The sequence below is a fragment of the Euleptes europaea genome, chromosome 3 (genome assembly GCF_029931775.1).
Source record: "Euleptes europaea isolate rEulEur1 chromosome 3, rEulEur1.hap1, whole genome shotgun sequence".
Taxonomy (NCBI): domain Eukaryota; kingdom Metazoa; phylum Chordata; class Lepidosauria; order Squamata; family Sphaerodactylidae; genus Euleptes; species Euleptes europaea.
The window spans coordinates 76,415,707-76,441,973 of NC_079314.1; the positions used below are offsets into that span (position 1 = coordinate 76,415,707).

The window sequence follows — 26,267 nt, forward strand, 5'->3', positions numbered from 1 at the left end:
TAATGGTGAAACTGAACTGCAACTTTATCTTCACTCTAATTAAAATGAGTCTGCAATATGGTGTGTGCACGCAAAGCAGCTTAAGAGCTTCAGTTACACAGCTGGATGAGAACTCCTTCTGTGCTTTGGAGAGGAAGCCATTTTGGCTGAGGTTTTTGCACATTTGCTTTAGAGTATGCACTGTTGAAACCAAAAGGACTAAATTTCTGAGTAAACATGCATGGACAGCATGGGTCATGTTTGGATATCTCTCCCTCTGACTCTCTAGCTAAATCCCTTTTATATGTCTAATAGATGTATTTTCTACAAAGCATTCTGGGGGGAGAGGGTCTTAGGGATTGTCACTACATGTCTACAAGTGGGGCAGTATAGTAGAGAAGTGAAATCCACTGCAACTTTGTGCTTCGTTATTATCCCTGCAATATTTTCTTTGTTTGCTTTGTTTATATAGTCCGCCTTTCTTGCTGAAACTCACGGTGGATCATACACTATAAAACAATGTAAGCAGGCAGCATAATGCCTTAATGTGTTTTCCAGATTGGAAAGCTTATCATTTTTGAAAAGTTTATTTTACCCTAGACATTCTTTTGCAATCTTTAAGTGATAATAGTTTCATATGATGTGGAAGTTAATACTCCGGAAAGCTCTAGAAGTTATTATCCTCTCAAGAGGTATATTTCATGCAGGCAGCCAGCAGCTAAGTAAAAATTTCTGTTGTAAGTGAGGTATCTCCTTAGGAAAACAAATATTTGAAGAACTGAGGTGTGAAGGATTTCTCTTTAGCTTAATATCGCTTCACCACAAATTCATAGGGTTGCCATCCTCCAGATGGGGCCTGCAGAATTATAATTGATTTCCAGATGAAAGAGATCAGTCCTCCTGGAGAACATAGCCACTTGGGAGGAATGACTCTATGGCAATATACCCCTCTCCAAACCCTGCCCTCCCCAGGTTGCATGCCCAAAATCTCCAGGTGTCTCCCAACCCAGAGCTGGCAACTCTATGAGTAAAGTCAATTCACATATGGTTGATTCCTGTCTTTTACCCAGAATCTGTTGGGCTGATCATAACACCTTTTTAAAAAGACAAGAGCCCTGTTCACAAGTTACAGTGACCATATGCATAATTCATATACAGTGAGCAGTTGATTTGTAGACATTTATATGTTAAAAAGAAAAGTTCTAGAATGTTTCTTTCAAAAATATATATTAATTACATGTATGAAGTGTTAAAATAAACTGTGCTGAAATTTTACAAGTGCAGGTATTATACACAGAGCTTTTCTTTTTTTCTTAAAATAGATCAACAGCACAAAGCTAATAACTGGTGAAATTCATCCATGCATCTTTGGGAGATTACTGAAAAATGAATAGGGCATGCAAACCAGTGTGAATTCTTCAAAGCTCTTTTTATAAAAGGTGCATCAACTGCTGTCTGATCTTTTTCACTGAAAGCAAGGTCTAGGACTGCTTTGTAATGCTGTGAGAAAAATAAAGTCTTTGCAGAAACAGCAGTATGGAAATCTGACAGAACTCACAGATGGTGTCTAGCATTCTTCCCTCTCTGTTCCTTTAGAAATGAATTGGTTGCCAATAACTCATCTTGTCATAGAGGTTTGAATCTTGTTTGAGGTGATGTCTTTGTTATTTATTTATATCCCACCTTTCCCAGAGCCGAAATTATTAAAAAATAATTGAAGAATGGATTCCACAGAGAAGCAAACAATTCTAAAAGTTAAAAAGAGGGCATCTTTTTAATGTTTAGCTTTATCTTTATTGGTATGCCTTGTGCCAATATAGTTTTTCCAAAAATATTGCCCAGAAGGTGGTTATATTAGCTGCAGCAACTAATACATAAATATCACTTTTTGAAATGCATGCTGCTGAAAGCAAGCACTAGCCTTGGGCCATTTGGTTTTATTAAGACAGAACCATCCTATAGTGTACCAGAAAATTGTCTCTCTGAACCTTTCAACCTACAAGGCGTCTAAACAATAAATTGTTTTACTAGAACAGGTTCAGCTATCCCTAACGCCAATATTATCTTTTGGATCTAAGCAACAAAGCTCAATTGCCGGCTACAGAACAGAATATCTTGTCCAGGTTTTCTACTAGTGTGCCCACTAGTAGTGTACATATATGTATGCGCTGGTAGACATGCCATTATGGAAAAGTAAAGAGAGCAGTTTGTAAGTGCCGCTGTTAAATGGTGTAGCATCCAAGATCAGTTTGAAATGGATTGTACTTTATTGTAGGTTGATATCTCTGTGACACACTCTGTAGGCAGATGATTTTTTTTTGGGGGGGGTGTCCTTAAAATCATTGCTCTATCTAGCAAATTTTTATACCACCCTTCTGCAGACTTACTCCTTTTGCAGAGCTACACTGATTTCCTTTGACCTTGTTGAAAGTTGTGCCATAATTATAAGTTGTTGAGAGGGAGGCTGCACACTCAAAACATTTGGACGATTCTTAGAACAGGTTTTCTTAGCCCATATTTCTTCTTTTAAACAAGGCCCTTAACAGGAAGACAGAGAATCAGAGGGTAGTGATTCTGCCATATAATGACATATCTAACCTAAAAGGAAAACAGTGTGTGAACTAGTCTTTCTTTAACAGATTAGAAATAGTGATATCAACCACTTGTTCAAGTAACAGAAATAAATAAAGTAGAAAAATCATTTTTAGTTTGTGGGAAGAGGGGCTACAGCAAAGCCTAGGGTTGCCAGCTCTATGTTGGGAAATACCTGGAGATTTTTGGGGCGGAGCCTGAGGAGGGCAGGGTTTGGGGAGGAGAGGGACTTCAATGCCATAAAGTCCAATTGCCAAAGCAGCCATATTCTCCAGGTGAACTGATTTCTATCAGCTGGAGATCAGTTGTAATAGTAGGAGATCTCCAGCTACTACCTGGAGGTTGGCAACCCTAGCAAGGCCTGTTATAGGATTGAGTAAAATTATTCCAAGGATCAATTTTAAAAAAAATTGGATACACTAGTGATAACTTATATTCCAAGGAAGGCAAAACTAAGCAAGTTCCAGTTTCTGTATGGGGAATAATGATGGGGCAGGGGGCAAACCTAGTTATTAGTCATCAGTATTAAGTGGGGTTCCCCAACCTTTTTGAACCTGCAGGCACCTTTGTGAGAGTTTGTGAGAACAGGGGCTACAGCAAGGCCTAGAATTTTGAGAGGGGGTGGTGTGTGCCACCACAAAATGGTTACCAGAGGAGGCAGAACCAAACCCAGTATGGTTTCCACAGGAAGCAAAGCCAAACTCAAAATGGTTGCCTAAGGAAGTGGACCCAAACACAAACCTCAATCCTCCCTTTGTAAAAAAAAATCACAGAAGGGGAATAAAAAGAATTGAAGGAAAGTCCAGGTGGAAGAAGGGAGAAAAAGAAGGGGGAATAAAAGAATGAAGGCCTGAATGGAGAAGGGAGCCACGAGTCTCGGCGTTTTCCTGTGCCCGTGGCTGCTATAGCAGCCACGGAAATACCCTTTTATTTGAATGAGGGCACCAAATAACAAGACCTACCTTCCAGTGGCCCCACCCATTTTCTGAAAAGCTTAGCAGATGCCAGGGAAGTACTGACAGGTACCATTGGGGGAACCTTGGTCTAAAGCAACAACTTTGGGGTCTCTATGTACATTTTTATCACAGTTGTATGAAATTTCAGTACTTGTTTAATAGCACTGTTAATATATTCTGAATACCATAATGTTTACTTAACACTTCTATTAGCTAAGTATTGCACTTTTTCATCACAATGCTGTAATGGTCTTATAATGCTTTGGGAGGGGGGGGAGGGATGTCAGTGTAATCCTAAACAGTTACACATTTCTAAGTCCATTGAAGTAAATTGTCTTAGAAAAGTATAACTCTGCTGAGAATTGCACTATGTATATCTGTGTAGAGGCTGCCCATTCTTTCATTCCCTTTGCTTAGCAGAAGACAAGGAGAATTTGATGAATTAGATGGTGAAGAATGCTTAACTCACTCTGTACAAAGAAAATCAATTTCATGTAATGCTGAACACAGGAAATACAAGGGAACCGCTCATTAGTACTATTTCTTTTTTGTTATTTTCACGTATTTTCCATTTTTTTAAAAAAACAATTCTTGGTTTAGCTCTAAAGATGACGCAACTTTGGATTTGATTAGACTCCCATTAATGAGATCAAATGATGCTTTTGGTCTCAAGAAGCTAATGTAAACCAAATCTATTTATCACCTTGGCAGTGGTTCCTGCAAGGAAGTTAATGACCATTACCATGCTACTATGAGGCCAATCAGAAATCATGCGTTTGGTGCAGAAAAGCTGAAGCCGGCAATCAATCCTCATCATGTTCATCATAATAATGCTGTTAAATGGGCATCTAGAAAGGAAAGCAACTTAACCATTAATCCAAATGCATCTTGGAAATGGCTTTCTTTGTGTGCAGAGCGACCCAGTATCACGGTTATAACTTAGGCTATGAGAGTTGCTTGCAGCATGAAAAGAGTTGAAAACACCAGGCTAGAATGACATTCACACTTACGTGCTTTATTGTGTGTGTAGAACAGATGGATAGATAGATTAGATTGGTGTAGATATGTAATTTGTTTCCCAAAAGAATAACAGCGCAGATTTCTTACCTCTGAGATCTTAGTTTGGTGTAGACCAGGGCTCATCTAATAGAATTTCTTCCCTGTCTCAACTGTGTAAGTGTTTCATAGCTTCCATTTTCAGTATTGAGGCATACTCAAATCAAAGCCTCACTTACAACTCCTCTTTTCTGTAAAGCTTACAAAAGCACTCAACAATAGCAAAGCAATTGGGGAAGTGGCATTGTTCGGCACCAGACACCTGAGTCTTTTCTCATTTTTTCCCCTGCTTTATCATCCTGGTGACTTTTATCCGGCTAAGTGACCTGGTTTGCAGGATGAGTGAAATTCTGCTGGAGAGAGGACTGGCTCTTTGTTACAGTCACATACAGTAGTATGACGACTCTTTGGTTTTAAATATGGAAAGTACAAATAATGTTTTGCTAATGCAAATTGAGAATGCCAAATTGCATAGTTACATAGAGGGAACTCTGCCATAGATCCAGCAATTCACTGTGTTCTGCTTGTGCAAGATCTTGTACAACACCTAGTACTTTTCTTGCTATATATTATAGCAGCATTTCTCAATCAGGGTTCCCCGGAACCCTAGGGTTCCATGAGAAATCGCTAGGGGTTCAGCGAGAAATAGCAATGAATAGGCTAATCATATGTAAATCCTATGTAATCATACGTAGGGTTCCCTGAGACATAAATATTATTTCAATGGTAATTGAAAAGGGTAAAAAAGTTGAGAAACACTATATCATAGTGTCCATGAATTAGTTACACAAGACCATGGGCAGGCAAATGATGGGGATGCAAGATGTCTGACTTAACTCAAGCAGCTACCATAGCCTTTGACTTGCAGTTCCACTACAGCTCTAGTGCAAGCAGAAATTTTGCACTGGATCCAAACCAAGGACAATAACAGCTCATTCCTGAGCTTTCGTCATGCAGGGACAGCGAGGCAGAGGTGCCGCTGCGGTGCCTCCCAAGCAGTTCCCCACCTGCCGAAACCTTGGAAAAAACCTTTATGCAGCTTTTTTCTTTTTAAATGGGGCTTTTCGCCCCATTGAGAAGAGCGGTGCATTAGCAGGCGCAGCAATGCCATTCTTGCCGCCCTGGGAACAACCCCAGGGATGCTGGCATACCCCTCGGAATGCCAGCGGAAGGCCCCGTCAGCGTCCCGGGATGGCACTTCCACTGCAGCACTGGGAGACCAGCATCTGGGCATCCCCGCCGGCATTGGGGCCACTTACAGTGGCATCAGTAGCCTGGACACCAGCATGGGGGCCTCAATGCCGGCGCAGCCCCTTCTTGGCCTCCTGAGGACTTTCGTCCTCAGAAGTCAGGAATGTGCTGTAAGTTACGTTGCCGATGTGTTGAATACAACTGAGAAACATCTGTTTACACTGTTCTTTCTGGGGGGGGTGCATCTCTCCAGTTCTTTTGGAGGTTATTGTGAAATAACTATGTTGAAGCATGTTTAATAAACAGCAGACTAGTTTAAACCAATAATTGGGGTTTAGATCAAATCAAGCCTGAACTGTCCCTAGAAGCTCAAATGACTAAACTGAGATTATCATGCTTTGGTCACATTATGAGAAGACAAGAGTCACTGGAAAAGACAATAACACTAGGAAAAGTTGAAGGCAGCAGTAAAAGAATAAGACCCAACATGAGATGGATTGACTCTATCAAAAAAGCCACAGCCCTCAGTTTGCAAGACCTGAGCAAGGATGTTAATAATAGGACTTTTTGGAAGACATTGATTCATAGGGTCACCATGAGTTGGAAGCGGCGTGTCAGCACTTAACATAAACATAAACAGTTTAAACTTCCCAGATAAATGTGAGGTGGTACCAAAAAAGATGAAGTAAAGCTGGCTATTGAAAATTTATAACTTCTCCATATTTAGGAGAAATTTGTATTTAACTTATCACAACATTTTTGAGGGGAACTTTACACCCAATTGTTTATTTTATGTTGTTGCTGCAATGCTGCTGCTATTTCTTCTTCTTCATCTGTTGTTGAAATTATATAGCAGAGCCAAGCCTCCACTTAAAAGATGTTAAGTTACTACATCACCATATCTCTTTGGTTCCCAAACAATCCACTGTCCCTTAGAAACCTCTCCAAAGCCATAAAAGTGTTCATTGTTATTCTCTCATCAAACATCTGTTAAAATGTGATGCAAAGTTTGTGAAATATCAAACCTAATACCTCCTTTGCTATATTATTCTGAAGATAGCTCCACAGTGCAGCCATTTCCCCTGTTGCTGCTCAGAAAGTACAGTGCAACACATGGCTGATTTAAGGAAATGAACATGGATTTAATAATTAAAATAAAACCTGAGCCATTGTACCAGGGCATGAGCAGCTGTGAGTACTCAGGGTACATTGCAGTCAATTGGAAGCATGATCAGAGGACTCAGAGCAGATAATTGGACTAAGGAAAATAGAATTGTACTTAGCCAGAAACGCAAGTGCCCAAGATACATAGGATGAGATATACATTTAAGACAAAGGCAGATATAATGTGAAAACAGTGTTCACAGTAATTTCTTATACTGCAGTACAACTCTGTCCTACTTATACTTTTTCAATTGAAAGAACAGATATCAGTGAACTGAACGGTGACTTAGGTAATTTTTACGCAGTGCCCCCATGCCGTGCTTCAGAAGATGTGTGACTTTTCAATGTTTTAAAGGAAATTGTTAAAAGAAACTTGGAACTTTGAAAGTGTTGAACTGCTCCAGGGATGTGAGATTATAGGCACTAGCTAATAGTGTCATATTCCAGAATGTGGTCCACAATCTCAAATGCTATTGATAGGTCAAGATAACTCTTTTTCAGTTTAGTCAACCATGAGGCATAGGGACCATATCGCTCCATCCTTGGCCCATTTACACTGGTTCCCAATTTGTTTCCAGGCATGGTTCAAGGTGCTGGTGTTGACCTTTAAAGCCCTGCATGGCTTGGGACCGGCGTACCTGAAGCACCGCCTACTCCTGTATGAACCTATCCAACTGCTATAGTAATCTTCTGAGGCCCTGGTTTACCTTCTAAGATAAGGCAGATGGCAAATTGGTAGAGGGCCTTCTCAGCTGAGGCACCAAAACTCTGGAACTCTCTCTCAAAACAGACCTGCCTGTATCCCTTCTTCCAGCAGTGGTTGAAGACTTTTGTTTCATCCATGTTCCCTCAGTGATCTCTCCTTGTCCTGTTTTTAATTGTGGGGTTGTTGTTTTTGTACATGCATTTTATTGCATGGTATGTGTATTTTATCTTGGTTTTAATTGTTTGAATGTGTTTTTGTTTGGTTTCAATTATTTTTAAGAAGTGTTTTTATTATGTACCGTATATACTCGCGTATAAGCCGAGTTTTTCAGCCCAAAAAAAGGGCTGAAAAAGCCGGCCTCGGCTTATACGCGGGTCAATACAGTAGGGGAGGGGAGGGGGGAGGAGGGAGGAGGGAGGGAGCAACTTACCGCCGCCGCCATCGCCGCCGCCACCGTTGCCTGGCCCATGCAGCTTCTCCCGGCCAGGAGCGCCCTGTGAGGGCCTCCTGCAGCCGCTGCAAGGCCGCACGGCCGCCGCCGGGCGCGCCTGGCTCCCCCCGCCCTGGAAGGGCCAGGGGAAGCCGGCTGCGGCCGCTGCAAGGCCGCGCGGCCGCCGCCGCCGGGCACGCCTGGCTCCCCCCGCCCTGGAAGGGCCAGGGGAAGCCGGCTGCCGAGCGCGCCTGGCTCCCCCCGCCCTGGAAGCCTCCTGCGGGGGGCCCACCGCCGCCACCACCGCCTTCGCCGGGAGCCCTGTCAGGTAAGCCTGCGGGGGGGGAGGGGTTATAAGCCGACCCTCGGCTTAATCGCGGGTGCCTAATTTTTCCCCATTTTGGGGGAGAAATTAGGCACCTCGGCTTATATGCGGGTCGGCTTATACATGGGTATATACGGTATGTTTTTAATCTGTTAGCTGCCTTCATGGCCCTGATGACAGCAAAAAGGTGGGTTGTAAATTTTGTAAATAAATAAATAAACCATATCCATTAACTCACTTGTTGGTAGAACTGGAGAGAGATGGAGCCATCTTTTGCCCCTACACTGTGACATTAATTCCTTTTAATGGGAAACAGGAGAAATAGATTGAGAACCGATATGGATAGTGTGGTTGATAGAGGTCAGTGATCCACAAAAATCTGTAGGCATATCCACATAAGCAGCTTTTTGTGCTATTGGTTCAGTTGCATAAGACAAGAGGTGTTCCTCATAAAGAAAACTAGCCAATATCTATCAAGCTAACCAGTATCACTTTTCCCTTAAACTCGGCTTCGGTCTTTTGTGTTGGAGAAGAAGTTGTGAAATTTCTAAGGAAAGGGGGCATTTCTGTGAGGGAAAATCTCTTCTTGTTCTGTCCCCCATTGATTCTTGAAAGAAATGAACCATCTGGAGATTTATTTATGCCATCTACTGGGGACTGTAAGAGCGAACCTTATAGCAAAAACGAAACATAAGACTTGCATGTAAAAAACAGGGAAAACATCCTGGCAGTGCCAAGGCCTTGAGAAATACTTTTCCAGATGGAAAAAAGGACATCAAGCAATTTATTAAATTGTAATCCTTCATTTCCAATAATTTCTAATTTTAGTGGTGTAAGCGCTCAGTATGAAATATTGCTGTGAAAGAAAACTGATGAATGACTTGGTAATAAGGTTGCCATGGGAGATGTCCCACCCCCAGAGGCCACTGCCCACAAACACTCCAGCAGCCAGATGGAGAAAAGGGGTGTGTTTTTTTAAGTGTCACACCTTCCTGGGTTTTTCATGGGCTTAGATTGGAGTAACTCTCCTAAGGAATGCGCTGTTGTTCTCCCAGAAGGGACTTCAGTGCACTAGAAATTGCCCCAAACCCAATATTTTTACCTTAGAGTTTGAGGCAATTCCTAGAGCAGGGCCCCCCAACCTTTTTCAGCCTGTGGGCATCTTTGGAACTCTGACACAGCATGGTGGGTGCAGCTATAAAATGGCTGACACACTGACACAGGGGGCAGAGCCAGCCACAAAATAGCTGCCACAGCTTATCTTCAGTCACACAGTGAAGATCCTTGTGATATGGTGGCAGCTTCTTCCAAAGAAACATTTTTTAAAAAAAATCTGCACAGCTATTCAAATCACCAATGGCTAATCACCAATGGCTAATCACCTATGTCCCTGCCCCTCCCAATTCCCACTGTTTTCCATACCAGGCCTAGCAACCCAACTTAGTAAAAATAGACCAGGCCTGGATAAGAAGCAAATGCAGATGTTCCCAGGAATACCAGCATCCAGGAATTACTGATTATCCCTCAGAATTACAGATTATCCCCAGACTACAAAGATCAGTTCCCCTGGAGAAAATTGATGCTTTGGAGGGTGGGTTCTATGGCATTGCACCCCACTGAGGTCCCTGTCTTCCCCCAGGTTCCATCCCCAAATCTCCAGGAGTTCCACATTCTGGATCTGGCAACTCTGCCCCGCCCTCCCCTGCTAGCGGCCAGGAAGGATCTGGCAACCCTAGGTATCTCCCAAAGTAGCCATTTTGAGAGAAAACCAATGGAGGTCAACTCACAGTATTGGACGATAGAACTGATAGTCAGTTCCTGTTTGCAATGGATGCAATTCTTCTTTGCAATTTTCAAGGCCACACTCACATAATGATCCCAAGAGTCTTTACCTTTGGGAATTTCTTTTGTGGCATGGTGACATGACACATTCTTAATAATAATTATGTGGTAAGAACATCCTTGCTGTAGTGATGTACATGATGAAAATAGTACACGATCAATTTGCTTTTTGTATACTTAGCAAGTTTAAGCCTGTGGGGGTTGCTAGGTCTCCCAATTGGTCAGCTTTTTCCTCATTGCATACTGGGAAATATAGGGCAAAAACGCATGGTCGCTTTATCCTCCTTTAATCCCTGTTTTAGCCAGGATCGAACGCACATTAGGCAAAACGCATGCGCTTGATCCTGGCTGAATCCTAGCTGAAACAGAGATTAAAGGAGGATAAAGCGACCATGCGTTTTGCCCATAGTCTCCAGGATATCTCATTTGAACAATACTTCCCAGCTCCCCACTTGCCACTGCTCTGCCTATTGCCATCACTGCATGACCGTGCACCAAGAGCAGCTGGGAAATTGAGCTGGGAGTTAAGACTGGATCACAAACAATCCCATGGTGTCATCACAAGTGTCATAGTGTTCGAAGCACTTGGATTTGGGCTCAGAATAGCTCAAGGCATTTTTTGAACTGTCAGAAAATAGCTCACTTTCATCCACCCAGCTCTAATGTAAAACAGTCATTCTCAAAGTTCTGTATTGGCAAAGAGGTCAAAGAATCTATGGCTGTAGTAGGGGGAGAAAAATAATATTGTGCAGGTAACCAGTAGAAAAAGATCTTATCAGTTTTAAAATCAATATGTTTGATACCCAATCACCTTTTACTGCCTTGGTTTCTTGAAATGTTAGATGGCCTTTTATAGCATTTTGTTCCCATGCTGGAGACATGAAAAGACAGGGAAGCAGCACCCATTCTATGTCCTTTGGGAACTGGACTGTGGAAATGGCATGCCTGATACCAAGCCGATTGAATGTCACTGCAAAGTAGGGACAGATATTGCATCTAGAGACAGATATTGCATCTAGAGAAAGGAATGATATTAAAGAGAAAGTGTGTCATATGGATAACTCCGTACTTCTTTGTATGGCACTGTTCAGTTAAGCATATTGTAATAATAGGAAAGAAGCATAAGAACATAACATAAGAAAGGCCCTGCTGGATCAGACCAAGGCCCATCAAGTCCAGCAGTCTGTTCACACAGTGGCCAACCAGTTGCCTTTAGGAAGCCCACAAACAAGACGACTGCAGCAGCACCATCCTGCCTGTGTTCCACCGCACCCAAAATAATAGGCATGCTCCTCTGATACTAGAGAGAATAGGTATGCAGCATGACCAGTATCCATTCTAACTAATAACCATGAATACCCCTCTCCTCCATGAATATGTCCACTCCCCTCTTAAAGCCCTCCAAGCTGGCAGCCATCACCACATCCTGGGGCAGGGAGTTCCACAATTTAATTATGTGTTGTGTGAAAAAATATTTCCTTTTATCTGTTTTGAATCTCTCGCTCTCCAGCTTTAGCAGATGACCCCATGTTCTAGTATTATGGGAGAGGAAGAAAAACCTCTCCCTGTCCACTCTCTCCAAACCATGCATAATTTTATAGACCTCTATCATGTCTCCCTTAGCCGCCTTCTTTCCAAGCTAAACAGCCCTAAGCGTCCTAACCGCTCCCCATAGGACAGTTGCTCCAGTCCCTTAATCATTTTGGTTGCTCTTTTCTGCACCTTCTCAAGCTCTGTAATATCCTTTTTTTAGGTGTGGTGACCAGAACTGTACACAGTATTCCAAGTGTGGTCTCACCATAGATTTGTACAAGGGCAGTATGATATCAGCAGTTTTATTCTCGATTCCTCGTCTAATTATGGCCAGCATAGAATTTGCCTTTTTTACAGCAGCCGCACACTGGGTTGACATCTTAATTGAGCTATCCACTACCACCCCAAGATCCCTTTCTTGGTCTGTCGCTGCCAGCACAGATCCCATCAGTGTATATGTGAAGTTGGGATTTTTTGCCCCAATATGCATCACTTTACACTTGCTCACTAGCGCAAGCGCAAAAGAAATTTGCGCTAGTGTGTTTTTAGCGGTGGTTCATGTGGAGCTGGGTAAGCACATGTCAGGCTTCAAATACTGTGGCATAGGATGAAAAGTTCTCCTTTCAGGACAGAAATCATAGAAAAAAATCAGTGTAGTTTTCTTGTATCCAGACATGATTATCAGAATCCACTCAAGGCAAATACAGCTTTTGGCTTTTAAGAAATGAGGTCAGTGAGTATGGTGTGTAGTTCTTCAGTATATGGTGTGTAGTTCTTCAGTATATTAGCTGCTGCTGTAAATTTGTGCCAGCAGAACTAACATTAGTTCATCTGCTGGAACTTGGAGCTGAGATTAATTCAAAGCTTAGCTGATATTGATGTGTAACGTGGAACAAATCGTGCAGGCAGTAGCAACCACAGCCAGCTAAGCATATGCAATTGGTTCATTTTTGTCAGACTGTTTTACATATAAGAAAGCTTGCTGTCATAACATTCATCTCTTACCCCAATAACTTTCAATTCCTCTTCTTTCTGTGAAGCGTTAGTACAGAATTGTGCATGCAATGCTCTAACAATCCGGATGGCATTTTAAATGCCTGAAACTCTACATATCTATGTACATATCTATGCAATTCTCATAGATTTTAACTGCACTGATTTCCAAGCTTTGAGCTTCAGCCTCACAGTTCAATCCTGCATGTATTTTACCCACACCATCGCATTTAGGATTATGGGCAGACCTCCACTGGCACAATACAGCAAGACCTGACATTGCAACTGCAGTAGCATAGTGCTGGGCAACAACAACAACAACAACAAAAGCCCCCCTTCTCCCAAAAAAGGCCTGGCATCTGCTTGGGCACCTGGTGCTGGGTAGCAGAAATGTATACAGAATTTGTTCATGTTTGGATTTGGCTTATTTGATTAGTCAGATGTTCTGACTCTTTAATTTTGTTCGGAGTCATTCAGATGACATTGCCATTGGTCTGAGTGGGACACACAGTTCTGCTTCTAACTTCTGTGTCTAAACTAGTTGAGATTCAAACTGTATCCTCGTTTTCCCAGCAACTTTCAGGCAGGTAGTAGAAAACCTCTGTATTATATAAACCCTTCACATTCTCACTTTCAGTGGAATGAGGAGAAAATGTTTTTTTTTTCCAAATCGTCAAGTGTTCAGTGCGAAAGTGGAGGGGGGAGAGCAGAACTTTCTTCCCCTCATCTGGATACTTGGCTTTTGTTTTGAAAAATCTCTCTTTGCATGTGACCTGGCAAAGTTGTGCTTATCAAGCTTCCTCATAGCTTCTTGCTTTAACTACTGTTTAAGAAAGGAAAACTCAGGTCCTGAAGTGGTAATTTTCTCTCACTCAGAAACATGTTCTATCACCACCATCATTCTCTCTTGTATCTGTGTGTTTGCTTACTCAATAATACCTTCAACCTCTTTTATTCCCATCCACAAGGCAGGTGGGTTAAGTATCAAGTGTGGGAGGGGAGAACAAAGCTTGGGCATCTGTCTCTATTCTCCCTCAGCAAAGCTTTGGCTCTGCCTTTTAGTATGTGCCAGTTACCGATAGTTCTGGCAAATGTGACAATCTTGTCAGATTTTGAAAGTTTAGCAGGGACCTGGTTAGTACTTGGATGGGAGACCACCAAGGAAGTCTAGGGTCGTTATACAGAGCAAGCAATGGCAGACTACCTATGTCCATCTGTTGTCTTGAAAACCCTATGGGGTCACCATAAATTGGCTGCAGTTTGGCAGCACTTTCCCCCAACAAGAATTACCAGTCCTTGAACCCTGTCATCCACTGCTGGGATTATCAAGAAGCAAAATGATATTAAACATGCTCAATCAAGACCTAGACTGAAAGCCAAACAATATGATGTGTTGGAAGTTCTGTGGTGTTCTTTATTTTGTTTTTTGGCTAAATGAAGTTGCAGGGTTGAGGAGTTGCTATTTTAACTGTTGTGTTCCCTTCCACCCATTGTCATGCCACGTTGCCAGTTTAAAATCTACCCCCCAGCTGTAGCTTCTTCCACAGGGGAAATACTACAGGTGCCTGCATCATGCCTGTGTTTGTTTTCACCTGAAGACCAAATATCATCTTAAGTAGGATAATTTTGATTGTAAAAATGGTGTGGGGTGGAAGAGATAAAATTTCCCATCAAGCACTACTTTCTTGATCAAATTAGTATGCACACAGAGACATATACTGCGATTCCATTTAATTGGGGGGGGGGCTTTAGTTTAAAAAATGCTGGGAAATTATGAATCATAGATCTTCTATATAGTTTGGTCCTGAATCCAAGATTCACTGGGTTTGAACTTCCAAGTCAGTTTTCAGTGACAGAATTTAGCCTTTGCTTGAAACAATACTGGAGGAGGGACTATTTTTCCTTTAACCAATGAGCACATTGATATCCACAGATTTGGGCTGAGGGTAGGGTTGCCTGGTCATTCCTCTCCACTGGTGGGAGGTTTGGGGGGCGAGATTGGGCATCTGCTTGCACATAATGTGCTTACATCACTGCCGGGTTTACTCCCGGAAGCGCCGCATCATGATGAAATGCTTTACCACTGAAACCCCTGTTTTGAGGGTTTTAGTGGTAAAGGGTCCCATCGCAATGCAGCACTTCTGGGAGTTAGCCTGGCAGTGACATAAGCATATTGTACATGGATGTACGTGTGCGCGGCCTACACTCGCGGCCCACCAGTTCTAGCAACCTGGCAACCCCAGCTGAGGGGGAGATGTGCTTGTTTATCTGTAGGTGTAATGTTTATGCAAGCTGGATCTCCATCACCTTTTATAGCATGTTGGGTGCATTCACACACCAACTACTGCTTTATTCGATCATGCGTTTTACTGTCCACTTTAATTCATTGACACCATCTGTCAAATCCCATTCAGTCTTCTGTTTTGTGAAATATAATTGCACACACTTAAGTTGGTTGGCAGGCCATAATGCTGATCAGGTTGACTGGGTACGTCTCTAGGAGCAAACATGACTGCTTTATTTAAATCCTGTTTTACAAGATTTTAATGAAATTTTATTCATTGTTAAAAAGATTATAACATAAAGGTTTAGTTATATAATTGTCTTTTCCATGACATGATTTTCATTTGGTTTAAATTCTAAGCTTCACAATCAAAATTTATACCATGCCTTCTATAAAGGCTGATTTGCATTGTAGCAGAGTGCCTAGATGGCTAAGCTGAATGAATAAAGAAAATAATGTTGTTGTCACATTCATTAAAGTAGTCTTACATACACACAAGCCTTACCAAACATGGCCAGTGTCAGGAAAAAACCTCAGATAACACAATCTTAAATTGGCTAATCCTTGCCCTTGGCTAGTGTTTAGCAATGACCTTGACCTGCATCTGAGTCACTGTCAAGAAAAGGAAGCAGCAAGTGGAGAAATGCCGTTCATTATATCTGACTCTGCTGATCACAGGCATTTGTTTTCCAAAGCCCTAGAAAATGCACATTTCCAGCCTATTCCTCTGGACTCCAAGTTAGCTTACATAATGCAAGGTGGGTTTAACAGGATGATTATAAAATAAGGAATGAATAATTCCCTAAATACACTGATCACAGTGATTAATGCTATAAAATTAAATTGATGGTTCTGCAGTGCCCTATACATCTGATGTATATAGGCAATTGATTGTTTTATATAAGTTGTCTTGGTCAGTGACATAGATGGTTATATGTATTGTTCAAAAGGCGGGTTCTGTTTTTGCTTTTTAAAATCCTCTGCATTATGACTAACAGTATACAACTTTGTTCTTTGTCTCTCTGTGTTTTTTTCTCTTCTTCCACAGTGCCACCTTGGGCCTTAATAGCCATAGCCATAGTTGCAGTCCTATTAATCCTTACCTGCTGTTTTTGTCTCTGTAAGAAATGCTTGTTCAAAAAGAAAAACAAGAAGAAGGGAAAGGAAAAGGGTGGAAAGAATGCAATTAACATGAAAGATGTAAAAGATTTAGGAAAGAACTTGAAAGATCAGGTAAAGTATGCTTCTTGTTCTTGAACAATGTTTTGTTTAAAGGCTGGACTCTGTTTTAAGGGGGGGAATAAACTTATCAGTGGCCTGTAAACACAGGTATATATTGGATATTTGTAATGTTAATTCCAGTGCTTGGACTGGGGTGGGATGCTATGCAGATTATTTTCAGAAAAATGTAACACTGTCTGGCTTCTTAAATGGGTTCTGCCAACCTTCGGGTTTCAGTTGTTGGAAAAATACAAGTCTGTCTCTAGCAAAGCTAGAAGGGAATAGTTTTGGTCCTATTCCACCTAGGCTTGGTCAGGGCAGGACTGTTTGGCATGGAGAGACAGGTAGTGCAGAGGCAGGCACTTGAAGAGACCACTTCCTCTTCCTCCAGTGGCTGTAATCCTAGAAAGCTGTTTCCGAGTGTCTGCATCCACAGTGCCTGCCTGCCCTTCCTACCTTCACAAAAAGCTGTGCCCTGGGTTTGGCTAGAAAATGGAAATAGGTTAGTCTGCCGAATTTGAAGTTAAATAATCTAATTTGGGTTTTTTTCTCCCATTGAGAACTGGTTACGGCTTAACTTGAATATAGGTGCTGCTGGATACAGTACAGAAACTGTCTTAATCTATAGGTCAGCTTCCAAACATCTAAAGTGGAATATTAATACATTTGTATTTTCCTAAGAACTATCTCCAAATACCTACTTGGCACTCTTCTCTGACTTTTCAACCCTTTCTGCAGTGCATTTGTAAGCGAGTCCCAACTCTCTTTAATGGTCATGGCTACCAAACAAGGAATGTTGGAGCTTTGTCTCCATTGATGGGTCTTCAACAAAGAATTCTCACAAATCTACAATACAATCAGTAATATGTCATTGTATTTTAATTTTTAAACATTAAAAAGAATTCTCATAAATCTAAAATATTCAGGATTCTCTAAGAAAAGGCATTAAGAGGGTTTTTAAAGTATGTGTTCCAAATGTTATGCTTGTACCTGTTACATGTTATGAGTCTCTGAACACAAAATGTAGGAGTCTCTGAACACAAAATGCATTTCAAGAAGAATGCTGAAGTCCTAGAATCTGAGTATCACAACATGCATTTCCTGGCCCTGCCATTTTTTGCCCTTTATTAACATCAGTCAGTCCCATGCATTTGGAATTAGGGGGTAAGGTTTTCAGATCAGAGGACTTGACTTCTTTGTACTTTGATCACTCAGAACTCTTTTTATATCATATACATTCACTATCTAATAATATAAGCAGTAGCTATTCTCTTAAATTACAGTCAAAAATAATTTTTTTCCAAAGGGTAGTCTGTTGTGTCAAATTAAAACAGAAAATTAAATGGCACCTTTAAGACTAACCAAGTTTATTCCTTGTCAATGATGAAGTGATAGAACTATTTTGCCCAGGAAAATCAGCTCCCCACAAGTAAGCCTGTGCAGGCCACTTGCTGAGATCTACCTCTATGTCGCTTGTTCACTTCTCTCCTTATCACAGAGACAATGTTGGACATAGCATATATGCTGAGAATATGCTTCAGTAGTGGCAGTCCTTGCCAAAAGATCGATAGTTTATCCTTATTGTATTTGGGCTAGAACTGTATACACTGAAGTAATGAAAATTGTTGGTTTGAATTGTCAAGCAGGAGTGGATTGTGTCTGCTAAATTGTTCTCTAGAAAACAGAAACACTCCTCCAACGATGATAAAAAGCATTCAGTGGGAGAGTTGTGGCAGCGGAACAACCAAAGAACAGGGATACGGAATGGAAAAGAAATGAAAGAAAAGAGAATTGGCCCACATGATGTACTGAGAACAGTATGTGTGGGAGAGAGAAAGATTAAAGGCAACAATGCAGTTTTAGCTAAGAGCTCAGTTTGAACAGTTTCAACATGCTATTGTGGGAGTACAACTTATTCCAGTAGAGTTGATTCAGACAGTGCTTGCAAGAGACGTGATATATTTGGCCAATAAGTGAAGGTTACAGCTCGCTGTTTCTATTCCACTGTGGCCAGAAGGCATAGACCAAAGTAATGATGATCTGCAAGTCCCTTGTGTTCTGGTTTCTGTACAAGTCATAGCACGTTGGTAGTGTCTTCTCAGAGAAGACCGGAGGAGTTTAGCACTTGATTGCTCAACATTTTGATAAAAGCAAGGCTTGGAGAATGGAACTGCCTGGGCAGGCCCTACTGCCAGGAGGGAATTTATCTCATTGTTCCAGCCCCTGGAGATAGGCAAGGTTTAAACATGTTAGCTTTCCCATTAAGGTACTGGCTTTTCAGGGTAAAACGTCAGCTCAACTATCTTCATTTAGAATCAATGCTTCAGTGACAGTTACACAAATAGCTGGCACTCTGATTCTAAACTTTTCTACAGTCAGTAATGTTCCCCTAGCGCATAATATAATTGAGAACAAGGTTGCCATTGTTATGTCCTGTTATAAGCATATATGTAATAATTTAGTAAGACCTGTTTAAAATGGGATGCTGGCAAGGCAAAAAGAATTTGTGTGACTTTGTACTCAGCTTGCAGCTTGTTTAAACAAAGCAACTATCTTTGAAAACCCATTGTGCATGCTTAGCTATGAGATTCACAGATAGCTCTGGGTTGGGAAATACCTGGAGATTTTTGGGGTGCAGCCTGGGAACGGTGAGGCTTGGGGAGGAGTGGGGCTTCAATGGGGTATAATGCCATAGAGTCCACCTTCCAAAGCAGCCATTTTCTCCAGGTGATCTCTGTCGCCTGGTTATCATTTATAATAACTGGAGATCTTCAGCTACCACTTGGAAGGTTGGCAATCCTACTTATAGCACGCAAGGCTGTTGCACTGGTATGCTTACTGAGCATGCACAGATGCTAAGTACAGATAGAATCCCTGTATAAACAAGACACTGAGTGAATGCAAAGGCTAAGTTAATTTGCTTTGCCAATCTTATGTTTGAATCAGGGCTAAGTCTTTGAACACAGCACTAACGACAGAAAATAGTTATCTGCTACTTCAGCAAATCATTCAGCTCCTCTGGGGTTGCAATGCCCCCACCCCATGCCACTGGCAGGAATTTCGTGAGGCAGGGCTGGGGATGGTGCGATGATGTCACTTTCTGGTTTACCCCAGAAGCACCAGCATCATGTCGGATGCTCTAACACATTCCTCCAAAAACTCTATAGAGTTTTGGGGGAGTGTGCTAGAGTGTCCCTGTTGTGATACCAGCACTTCCAGGGTAAACTTGGAAGTGACATCATTGTGCCACGTGTGCAGATCACGGCCCCTCTCAGCTGGCTGACTTCTGCCCGCTGACCAACTGAGTGGCAGTGGACAGCCTGGTTAATTGGCGGGCAATTGCCCACCATAACCGGGCATATGGGAACCCTAGGCTCCACCCTCAGAGTGGAAGTAGTACCAGAGAAAAAGAACAGCCACCGCCATTTCTTTTTCCCCACTCTGTGGTACCATCTTGAATAATACAATGTATTATGAAGGGTCGTTGTAATGTATGATTCCATATCTGTCAACAATACACCACATACTGTTTTGTATTAGATGATACTAGAAAGAAAGGAGAAAGAAACACAGAATGGTGGCAGTACCATGTCTCTTATAATATTTAATTCTGCCTGAAGCCATGCCAACCAAATTGCATTGCTACTATGTTACCTTTGACAGGATTTCTGCAAAAGATAGGCCCTTAGTGTGGCACTGAATGAGTTAAATTCCAGGCTAACCTTAATCAGTGTGGTTAGACTGCAACTACATGATTCAGCTGGTATCTTAATCCAGCAAAGGATTCTGTATTTCATTTACCTTCTAATTGTGATTTGCTGCTTCTTAATTGCTGAGTTAACTACAGCAATTGTGATCAAACCTTTCCACTTGAAGGCAGAAATTATTTGAGTGATACTCTGTGAGTCCTTTGGAAAAATCACTTTGTACACTGATGAACACTACTAATGGTAACAACCTGTCATTTCTTTGTAGGGCAGATTATGTGTATTTTGTTGATACCTTTTTTTGTGAAGTTTGTTCTGTATAATGTAACATTTTCTTGTTAATTCTATTACCTATTATTAAGTGTTGTTTATTACATCTGTTCTGACCTGGATAAATGACCAAACCTGGTAAAAGCACTGTAAAAATTCTGAAACATAGCTGCATGCTTTAGTATTTACAAAGAAATCAGTAGAAGCCTCTTTTCCAGTGAAGCCTGAAGTCTGAATGCTGTTAATTCCTTGTTGTTTTCAAGAGATAAGCAGTTTTTTAGAGGTAGAAAAATGCTTTCACCTATTTCCCACAATAACAAACTATGGCTAATTCGCAAGACTCTTTTTGAAGATGTTTGTGTAAGTGTGCTACAGTGTTTTTAATAGACAGATATAGAAGGTGCATAGATAAGACAGTACTTAAAGTTCTCTGACACATACACACATTTATAGGCACAGAACTGTGCTTTCTTAAAATGCTGCATGATATTAGTTTTTTCATAGGCAGGGAGCAGTCCACCCATCCCTCCTGCTAGGAAACTTCCATGAATGTCAATGACAATGAGGACCAGGTAGCTCATGGGCTCAGCAGGGGTGGAGGTGAAGCAGGCTGTAGCTTTGCATTTGAAGTATGCATTACCATTCAACAGTGTCCCCCGTGAAACCATTAAGTCCAGAGACAAAAGAAGATTACCTAACTACATCCCTTGTTGGGAGGTCTCATGCACTGAAATAAGGAATTCCGTGCCTCATCCACGTCATATATTATGTCCCCCAGAACCCAAATGAAAGGCTTCATTCGCCAAAGTGCTGCGTCTCCCAAGGTCTCATTACTTCTACCTTCTAAAAAAGAGCCATATCTACTGAGTGTTTATGGTACAAGAGGATGCTATAACTTTGATTTCAATGCTGGGAAGTTTAACAGTTCAAATGTCATCCTCACGAATCCGCAATATAATGTAAGATCTTTCAGGTAGCAGGTGCGCTGGATTCATTTTCAGCAACATTTAGTTAAAAATAGAAAGCTTGGGTGTCTCCTGAACATCAGAGGAGTATATCTTCAAGCAAGTGGATGTGTCCACATAGTTTTTTAAAAAACCAAGATCTGCTTTTGTGCACTTTAAAGGAGCTATTACATGCATTGACTCTGCCAAAGCTGCATACAGCAACAATTTAATCATGCCAGAGTTAGATCTAATTTTGTCCTAAAACAGCTGACTAGTTGCTCAGCATCTCATCAGACAATGGCCTACTTGTCCTTTGCATAAACAAAATTCCAAATAATCTTAATTTATCCTGCAAAAGAATAAATCAGTTGCAATGCAGTTTATTTCCCCAAAAACTTTTCTCCAGTTCAAATAAAATTAGTCTGCTTCTATGACAGAGCAGCTGTGCCACACACGCTCAAGCTGATAGAGCACATATATTGATTGACGTGTTTTTCATTTTATGTATTATCAGGCTTGTCGCTGTCATTATCAAAATCTTCTGAATATGTGACAGGAAAAAGAAAGTTTCTGTCCCGAAGGCTCATTATCTAAATAAGATGGAGGGGCCACAAGGCCTAGGAAAGGAAGCTGATAGATACAGATAGGTTATATTCAATAGCATGGTTGATATTTCGATGAAGCTTTTCTCATGTTTCTGTCACACACTGTGGTGTTCATGAGAGTCCCAACATCATGCACAGAGCACAGTGCAGATTAGCTGCTCATATGCAGCTGTTAAAAGTAGGGTCAGACCTCACTGTAGCATGCAGAAAGCCATTTTGCACTGTGCTGCCAACAAATAGAACAGCTGCCATTCAGTTAACCATCTCTGAATCCTCCCCTATCTTCACTAACCCTGTCCTTTCTGGCAGACATCATTTAATGAGCATTCTACATAATATCTCCCACACTGTCAAATAAGTTGTGCAAACAAAATAATAAATACATGTATAGTAACATTATATTCTAAAGACAGAGGCAATATGTTATTGGAAACTATAGAGCAGCTAAAAGTGCAGCCCTAAACCGATTTGTAACTTTCCTAAGTCCATTGGAGACAGTGATCTTAGAAGTGTCTTTAGCACTGCATTATAAAATTCCAACAAGGCTCCCAGGCTGAGGTTTAAAAACCAATTCAGCGCAGATAAACTGCACTATATCATGGGCAGCCCATTCCTGAGGGGAGGGGGTGTGGTTAGGCGGTGGCCGGAGGTGGTGCAGCCGTGCCACCTCCACAGCAGGATCCAGCCTCTCCGCCAAAGACAGAATGCTGCCCTTAGATAGGAAAACAATTACTTAAGTGAAGGCCAAAGGTTACAGATCCTAATTATATGAAGAAGTTGAATAGAAAATGTACAGCATTTGAAAAAGGTCATTTCTCCATGGTTTTAATAATGTTTTGTGTGTGGATGTTTAATTTTTATTTCTTCCTTCTATGTCCTCTTTATCTATGTTGTGTCTCATGACTGTTCTGGATTGTCACTTGCGGTAGGTTTATTTTGCTCTTTGGACACGCCTAAAGCTCTGATATCTTTACAGAGCAATCCTATGCAGAGTTTCTCAAGGCTATATACCCTTTGATTCTGGTGGAGTAACTCTGCGTAGGGTAGCGCCGTCACCCTCCTGACATCTCTGGCTCCTTGGTGGAGATTTATACACAACTTTGACACACTTCAGGAGACTGAACTAAATTGATTTCTTTTGCAGACTTAAAGGTTGGTTTTTGTTTTGTTTTTCATTTTCTCCATAATAAGTATCCAGGCAGACAACAAGTATTAGAAAGCTCAAGTTTTGATATGCACAGAAAATAATGCATTTGTTTCCTTTTTGCATATATGTATCTGTATTGCTATATCCAAGCTAGAGTAAAAGCTCTCAAAAAAAGAAAGGAAAAAAATATATTTTCCCATTGGTGTCGAAAAGATTGGAATCTCATTCAATTACTGTGTGCTCCGTATCTCATGGTGTTTATATGGCCTTTACACGTTTAGCTGCCTCCACAACCCTGGGCTGCACTAAACTGACTTCAGGAAATATGTTGGTGTTACTGGAAAATATTTGGTCCATTATTTTTTGAAGTATCTTCCTATCACAAGTTTCACTGCCATAGTTTATCAGTCTGCAGCAATCCTCCTGTGTCTCCTATAATTTTCTGCTGCCATTTTTTCTCCATGTACGTGGGGCGGGGGGAACACACACACTCAGCCCTAGAGACACTCTAATAAGTTCTGATTTAATGACTCTGAATTTAATGTATTGGTACAGCAAATTCCTTGCTTAGGCTCAGCCTTTGGGAAAGAAGGAGACTTAATCATATCAGTGATGAACAGTAGCAGTGAAAAATTATCACAAACTTAGTCCTGTGTCTTGAAGAATAATTGCAGCCACCATCTCTGTCTTTTATTAGGTCAAAAAGTGTTGGAGGAGAAGGAGATATAATATCACAGCTCTCCCAAATTGCATCAGGCTGAAATATTCTCACTTTGCTGGATACTTTGGTATTACAGAGTATGACTCTTAATTAGGCCAGGACATTGAGACTTGGCAGGGGGGGCGTGCTACAAAGTCATAATGTGTGATGATTTTTTCACTGACGGTGCAATCCTGAGGGAAGGGATAGTTGGCGCAGTCAGGGACGGCACAGCCACAACACAGCCAAGCCGCCTCCTGAGCTGCCAGGATCAAACTACATTTTCTCCAGTTTTGCCCTCCCCCTTAGGATTGCACCATGAACCTTACTTCTTCCCTGTGAGGGAGAGAAGCATACATCTTCTGCAAAGGTATTTCCAAGGTTTTCATTCCAAACCTCTACACTTCCATCCATATAGCTGTCTGTGATGCTGGTATCTGACCACTGCAACACGAACATGATGTCATGTTTTCTGTTATTGTGTTGACATATTTGTTGACACTTATGCCTGTCCTTGGTTTGGCACAGGGAATCTGAGAACTGGCTATGAAAACTGCAGTCCATCTGTGACAGAGTACTTATTTTACCTAGAACATTTTTATCCTGCCCTTCCTTCAGAGAGCTCAGGCAGCATACATGGTTCTCCCTTCCACATTATGTCCTCACAACATGTGAGGTAGGTGAGGCTGAGAGTGATCACCAAGCAAGGTTCATGGCAGAGTGGGGATTTGATTAAGTCCTAATCTCTCTGGTCCTAATCTAATTCTCAGCCACACTGGCTCTCACTTTAGGACACTATTCTGCTTGGTGAAAGTTTTTGCCATTGCATTTCCGTGTAGGGAAAAGCCTCTTGTGCTGAATTTCTGTTACGCAGCTGTTAAAAAGCAGACCTGTCCAACCACTTTCCACCTACACCTTCACTATGCAGAAGAAAAAACTGCATTTTTTGCAGCAATTCAAAATGCAACTAAAAGCAAAACCAAATCTTAAATTAAATTTAAATTCTATATTTAGTGTGTTGATCGGAGTGCAAATTTTATAAAATCAGAGTTTCATATTTCTGGGTAAACATTTTTACAATCAGACAATTAATATTTCTGTTTGGCAAGGCTTATTAACATAGGGCACAAAATTCATTCTTCCCCATCTACTAGATTCTTTCTCCCCACCAATAGGTTTTATGATGCTTCCATAACCCAGGGTGTCACATTTGGCTCAGTCAGTTGTGCAGGCTTATGCTAGGGTTAGGGTTACTGGCCTCAAGGTGGGAACTGGACAGGGTTGCCATGTCCTCCCTCTTCACCAGCCAGAGGTTTTAAGGGGCGGGATTTGGGCGGCCGCGCATGACATTCTTACATCACTTCCGGGTTTAGTTCCCGAAGTGCCACATAGTTGGGGATTTGAACGGTAAAGGGCCCCTTCGTGATGTGGCACTTCTGGAACTAAACCCAGAAGTGACATAAGCACGTCACACGTGGCCTTGTGCATGTGCGGCCACCACTCCAAGCAGGTTATTGGATTGCCCGCCAGTTCCAGCAACCTGGCATCCCTAAAACTGGAGTTTTCTCAGAATTATATCTGATCTCCAGATGACAAAGATCCACTTCTGCAGGTGTTATTCTGTACATTTACAGCAAATCTTCAAGCATGCACTTTTTTCACAGTCTCTTTCATCCTTTCTATACTATAGGACACTATTGGAATAGTAATTGAAGCAAGCCATCTGCATTGCTTTGTTAAGCGATAAATAATGTTGTGTAATCACAGCTTTAAAGCAGCCAACATTAAATAATCCATCATTTTTCCTTTAATATAATTTATTAAGCAAGGGAAGGCTGTATGATATGTGCCCTTAATCCTATCTTCTGTGAAACCAAGCCGAGATAGACTCTCATTTACTTTTATAGGAACAGAATAATTTATATCCTAGTTTCCTATACTGCTATCACTATCTGTTGGCATCTATATAAATTTTAGAAGTTTAAAGTTCATCCTCTAAAAGTGAAAGGCAAGGGTATAAATCTGTGCAGGGATCCAGTTTTCAGATTGCAATTGCAGGGAAGTAGCTGTGGCATTAATTCTTTCTTCTAATGCACTGAAATTTATTTTTATTGTGACCAAAGAGGGGGCAGTAGGCTTCATTTATTATTACTAGGCAGTTGATAAAGGAATGGCTTTCAAAGGAAAATCCCAAACTGTCTTGAATTAAACAGTACATAGTGAAACACATCCAGACCCCAAAACAACTAAAATTAGTCCTGACTAGGTCACAGAGAATGTAATGGAACACGTTGGCCATAGCTAACATTAGTCACATTTCTTTAATCAAAGCTTTAATTGCATTGGAACCTTAACAGTCCAGATTCTAAACAGACTTATACCTTTCTCAAGCCAGAAGGCTTAGAAGGCTGTAAATCTGTTTAAAATTGTGCTGTTAAGGCTTTTAACTTGCAATTACAAAAGCTACAAACTTGGGCTTTCTAATACTACATAAATTTTCTCTTGTGTGAAATCTGTGTTGCTAACTGCAGTGCCTTTTGACTACAAGGCTGCTGTTTTTGTGTAGCAGTCCCAGTTTATTCCTCTATTGTTGTTCCAAAATCTTTAAATCAATTTGGT

At 41.3% G+C, this 26,267-nt stretch overlaps 1 protein-coding gene across 2 annotated transcripts in view; it reads left to right on the forward strand.

Moving 5' to 3' along the window:
- SYT1 (synaptotagmin 1) overlaps positions 1-26,267 on the forward strand; it is a 189,769-nt gene that overhangs the window by 43,931 nt on the left and 119,571 nt on the right. For both annotated transcript variants that reach the window (XM_056845856.1, XM_056845855.1), the window contains one exon: positions 16,100-16,284. In XM_056845856.1, the coding sequence (XP_056701834.1) occupies positions 16,100-16,284 (185 nt within the window). The remainder of the gene's footprint in view (positions 1-16,099; positions 16,285-26,267) is intronic.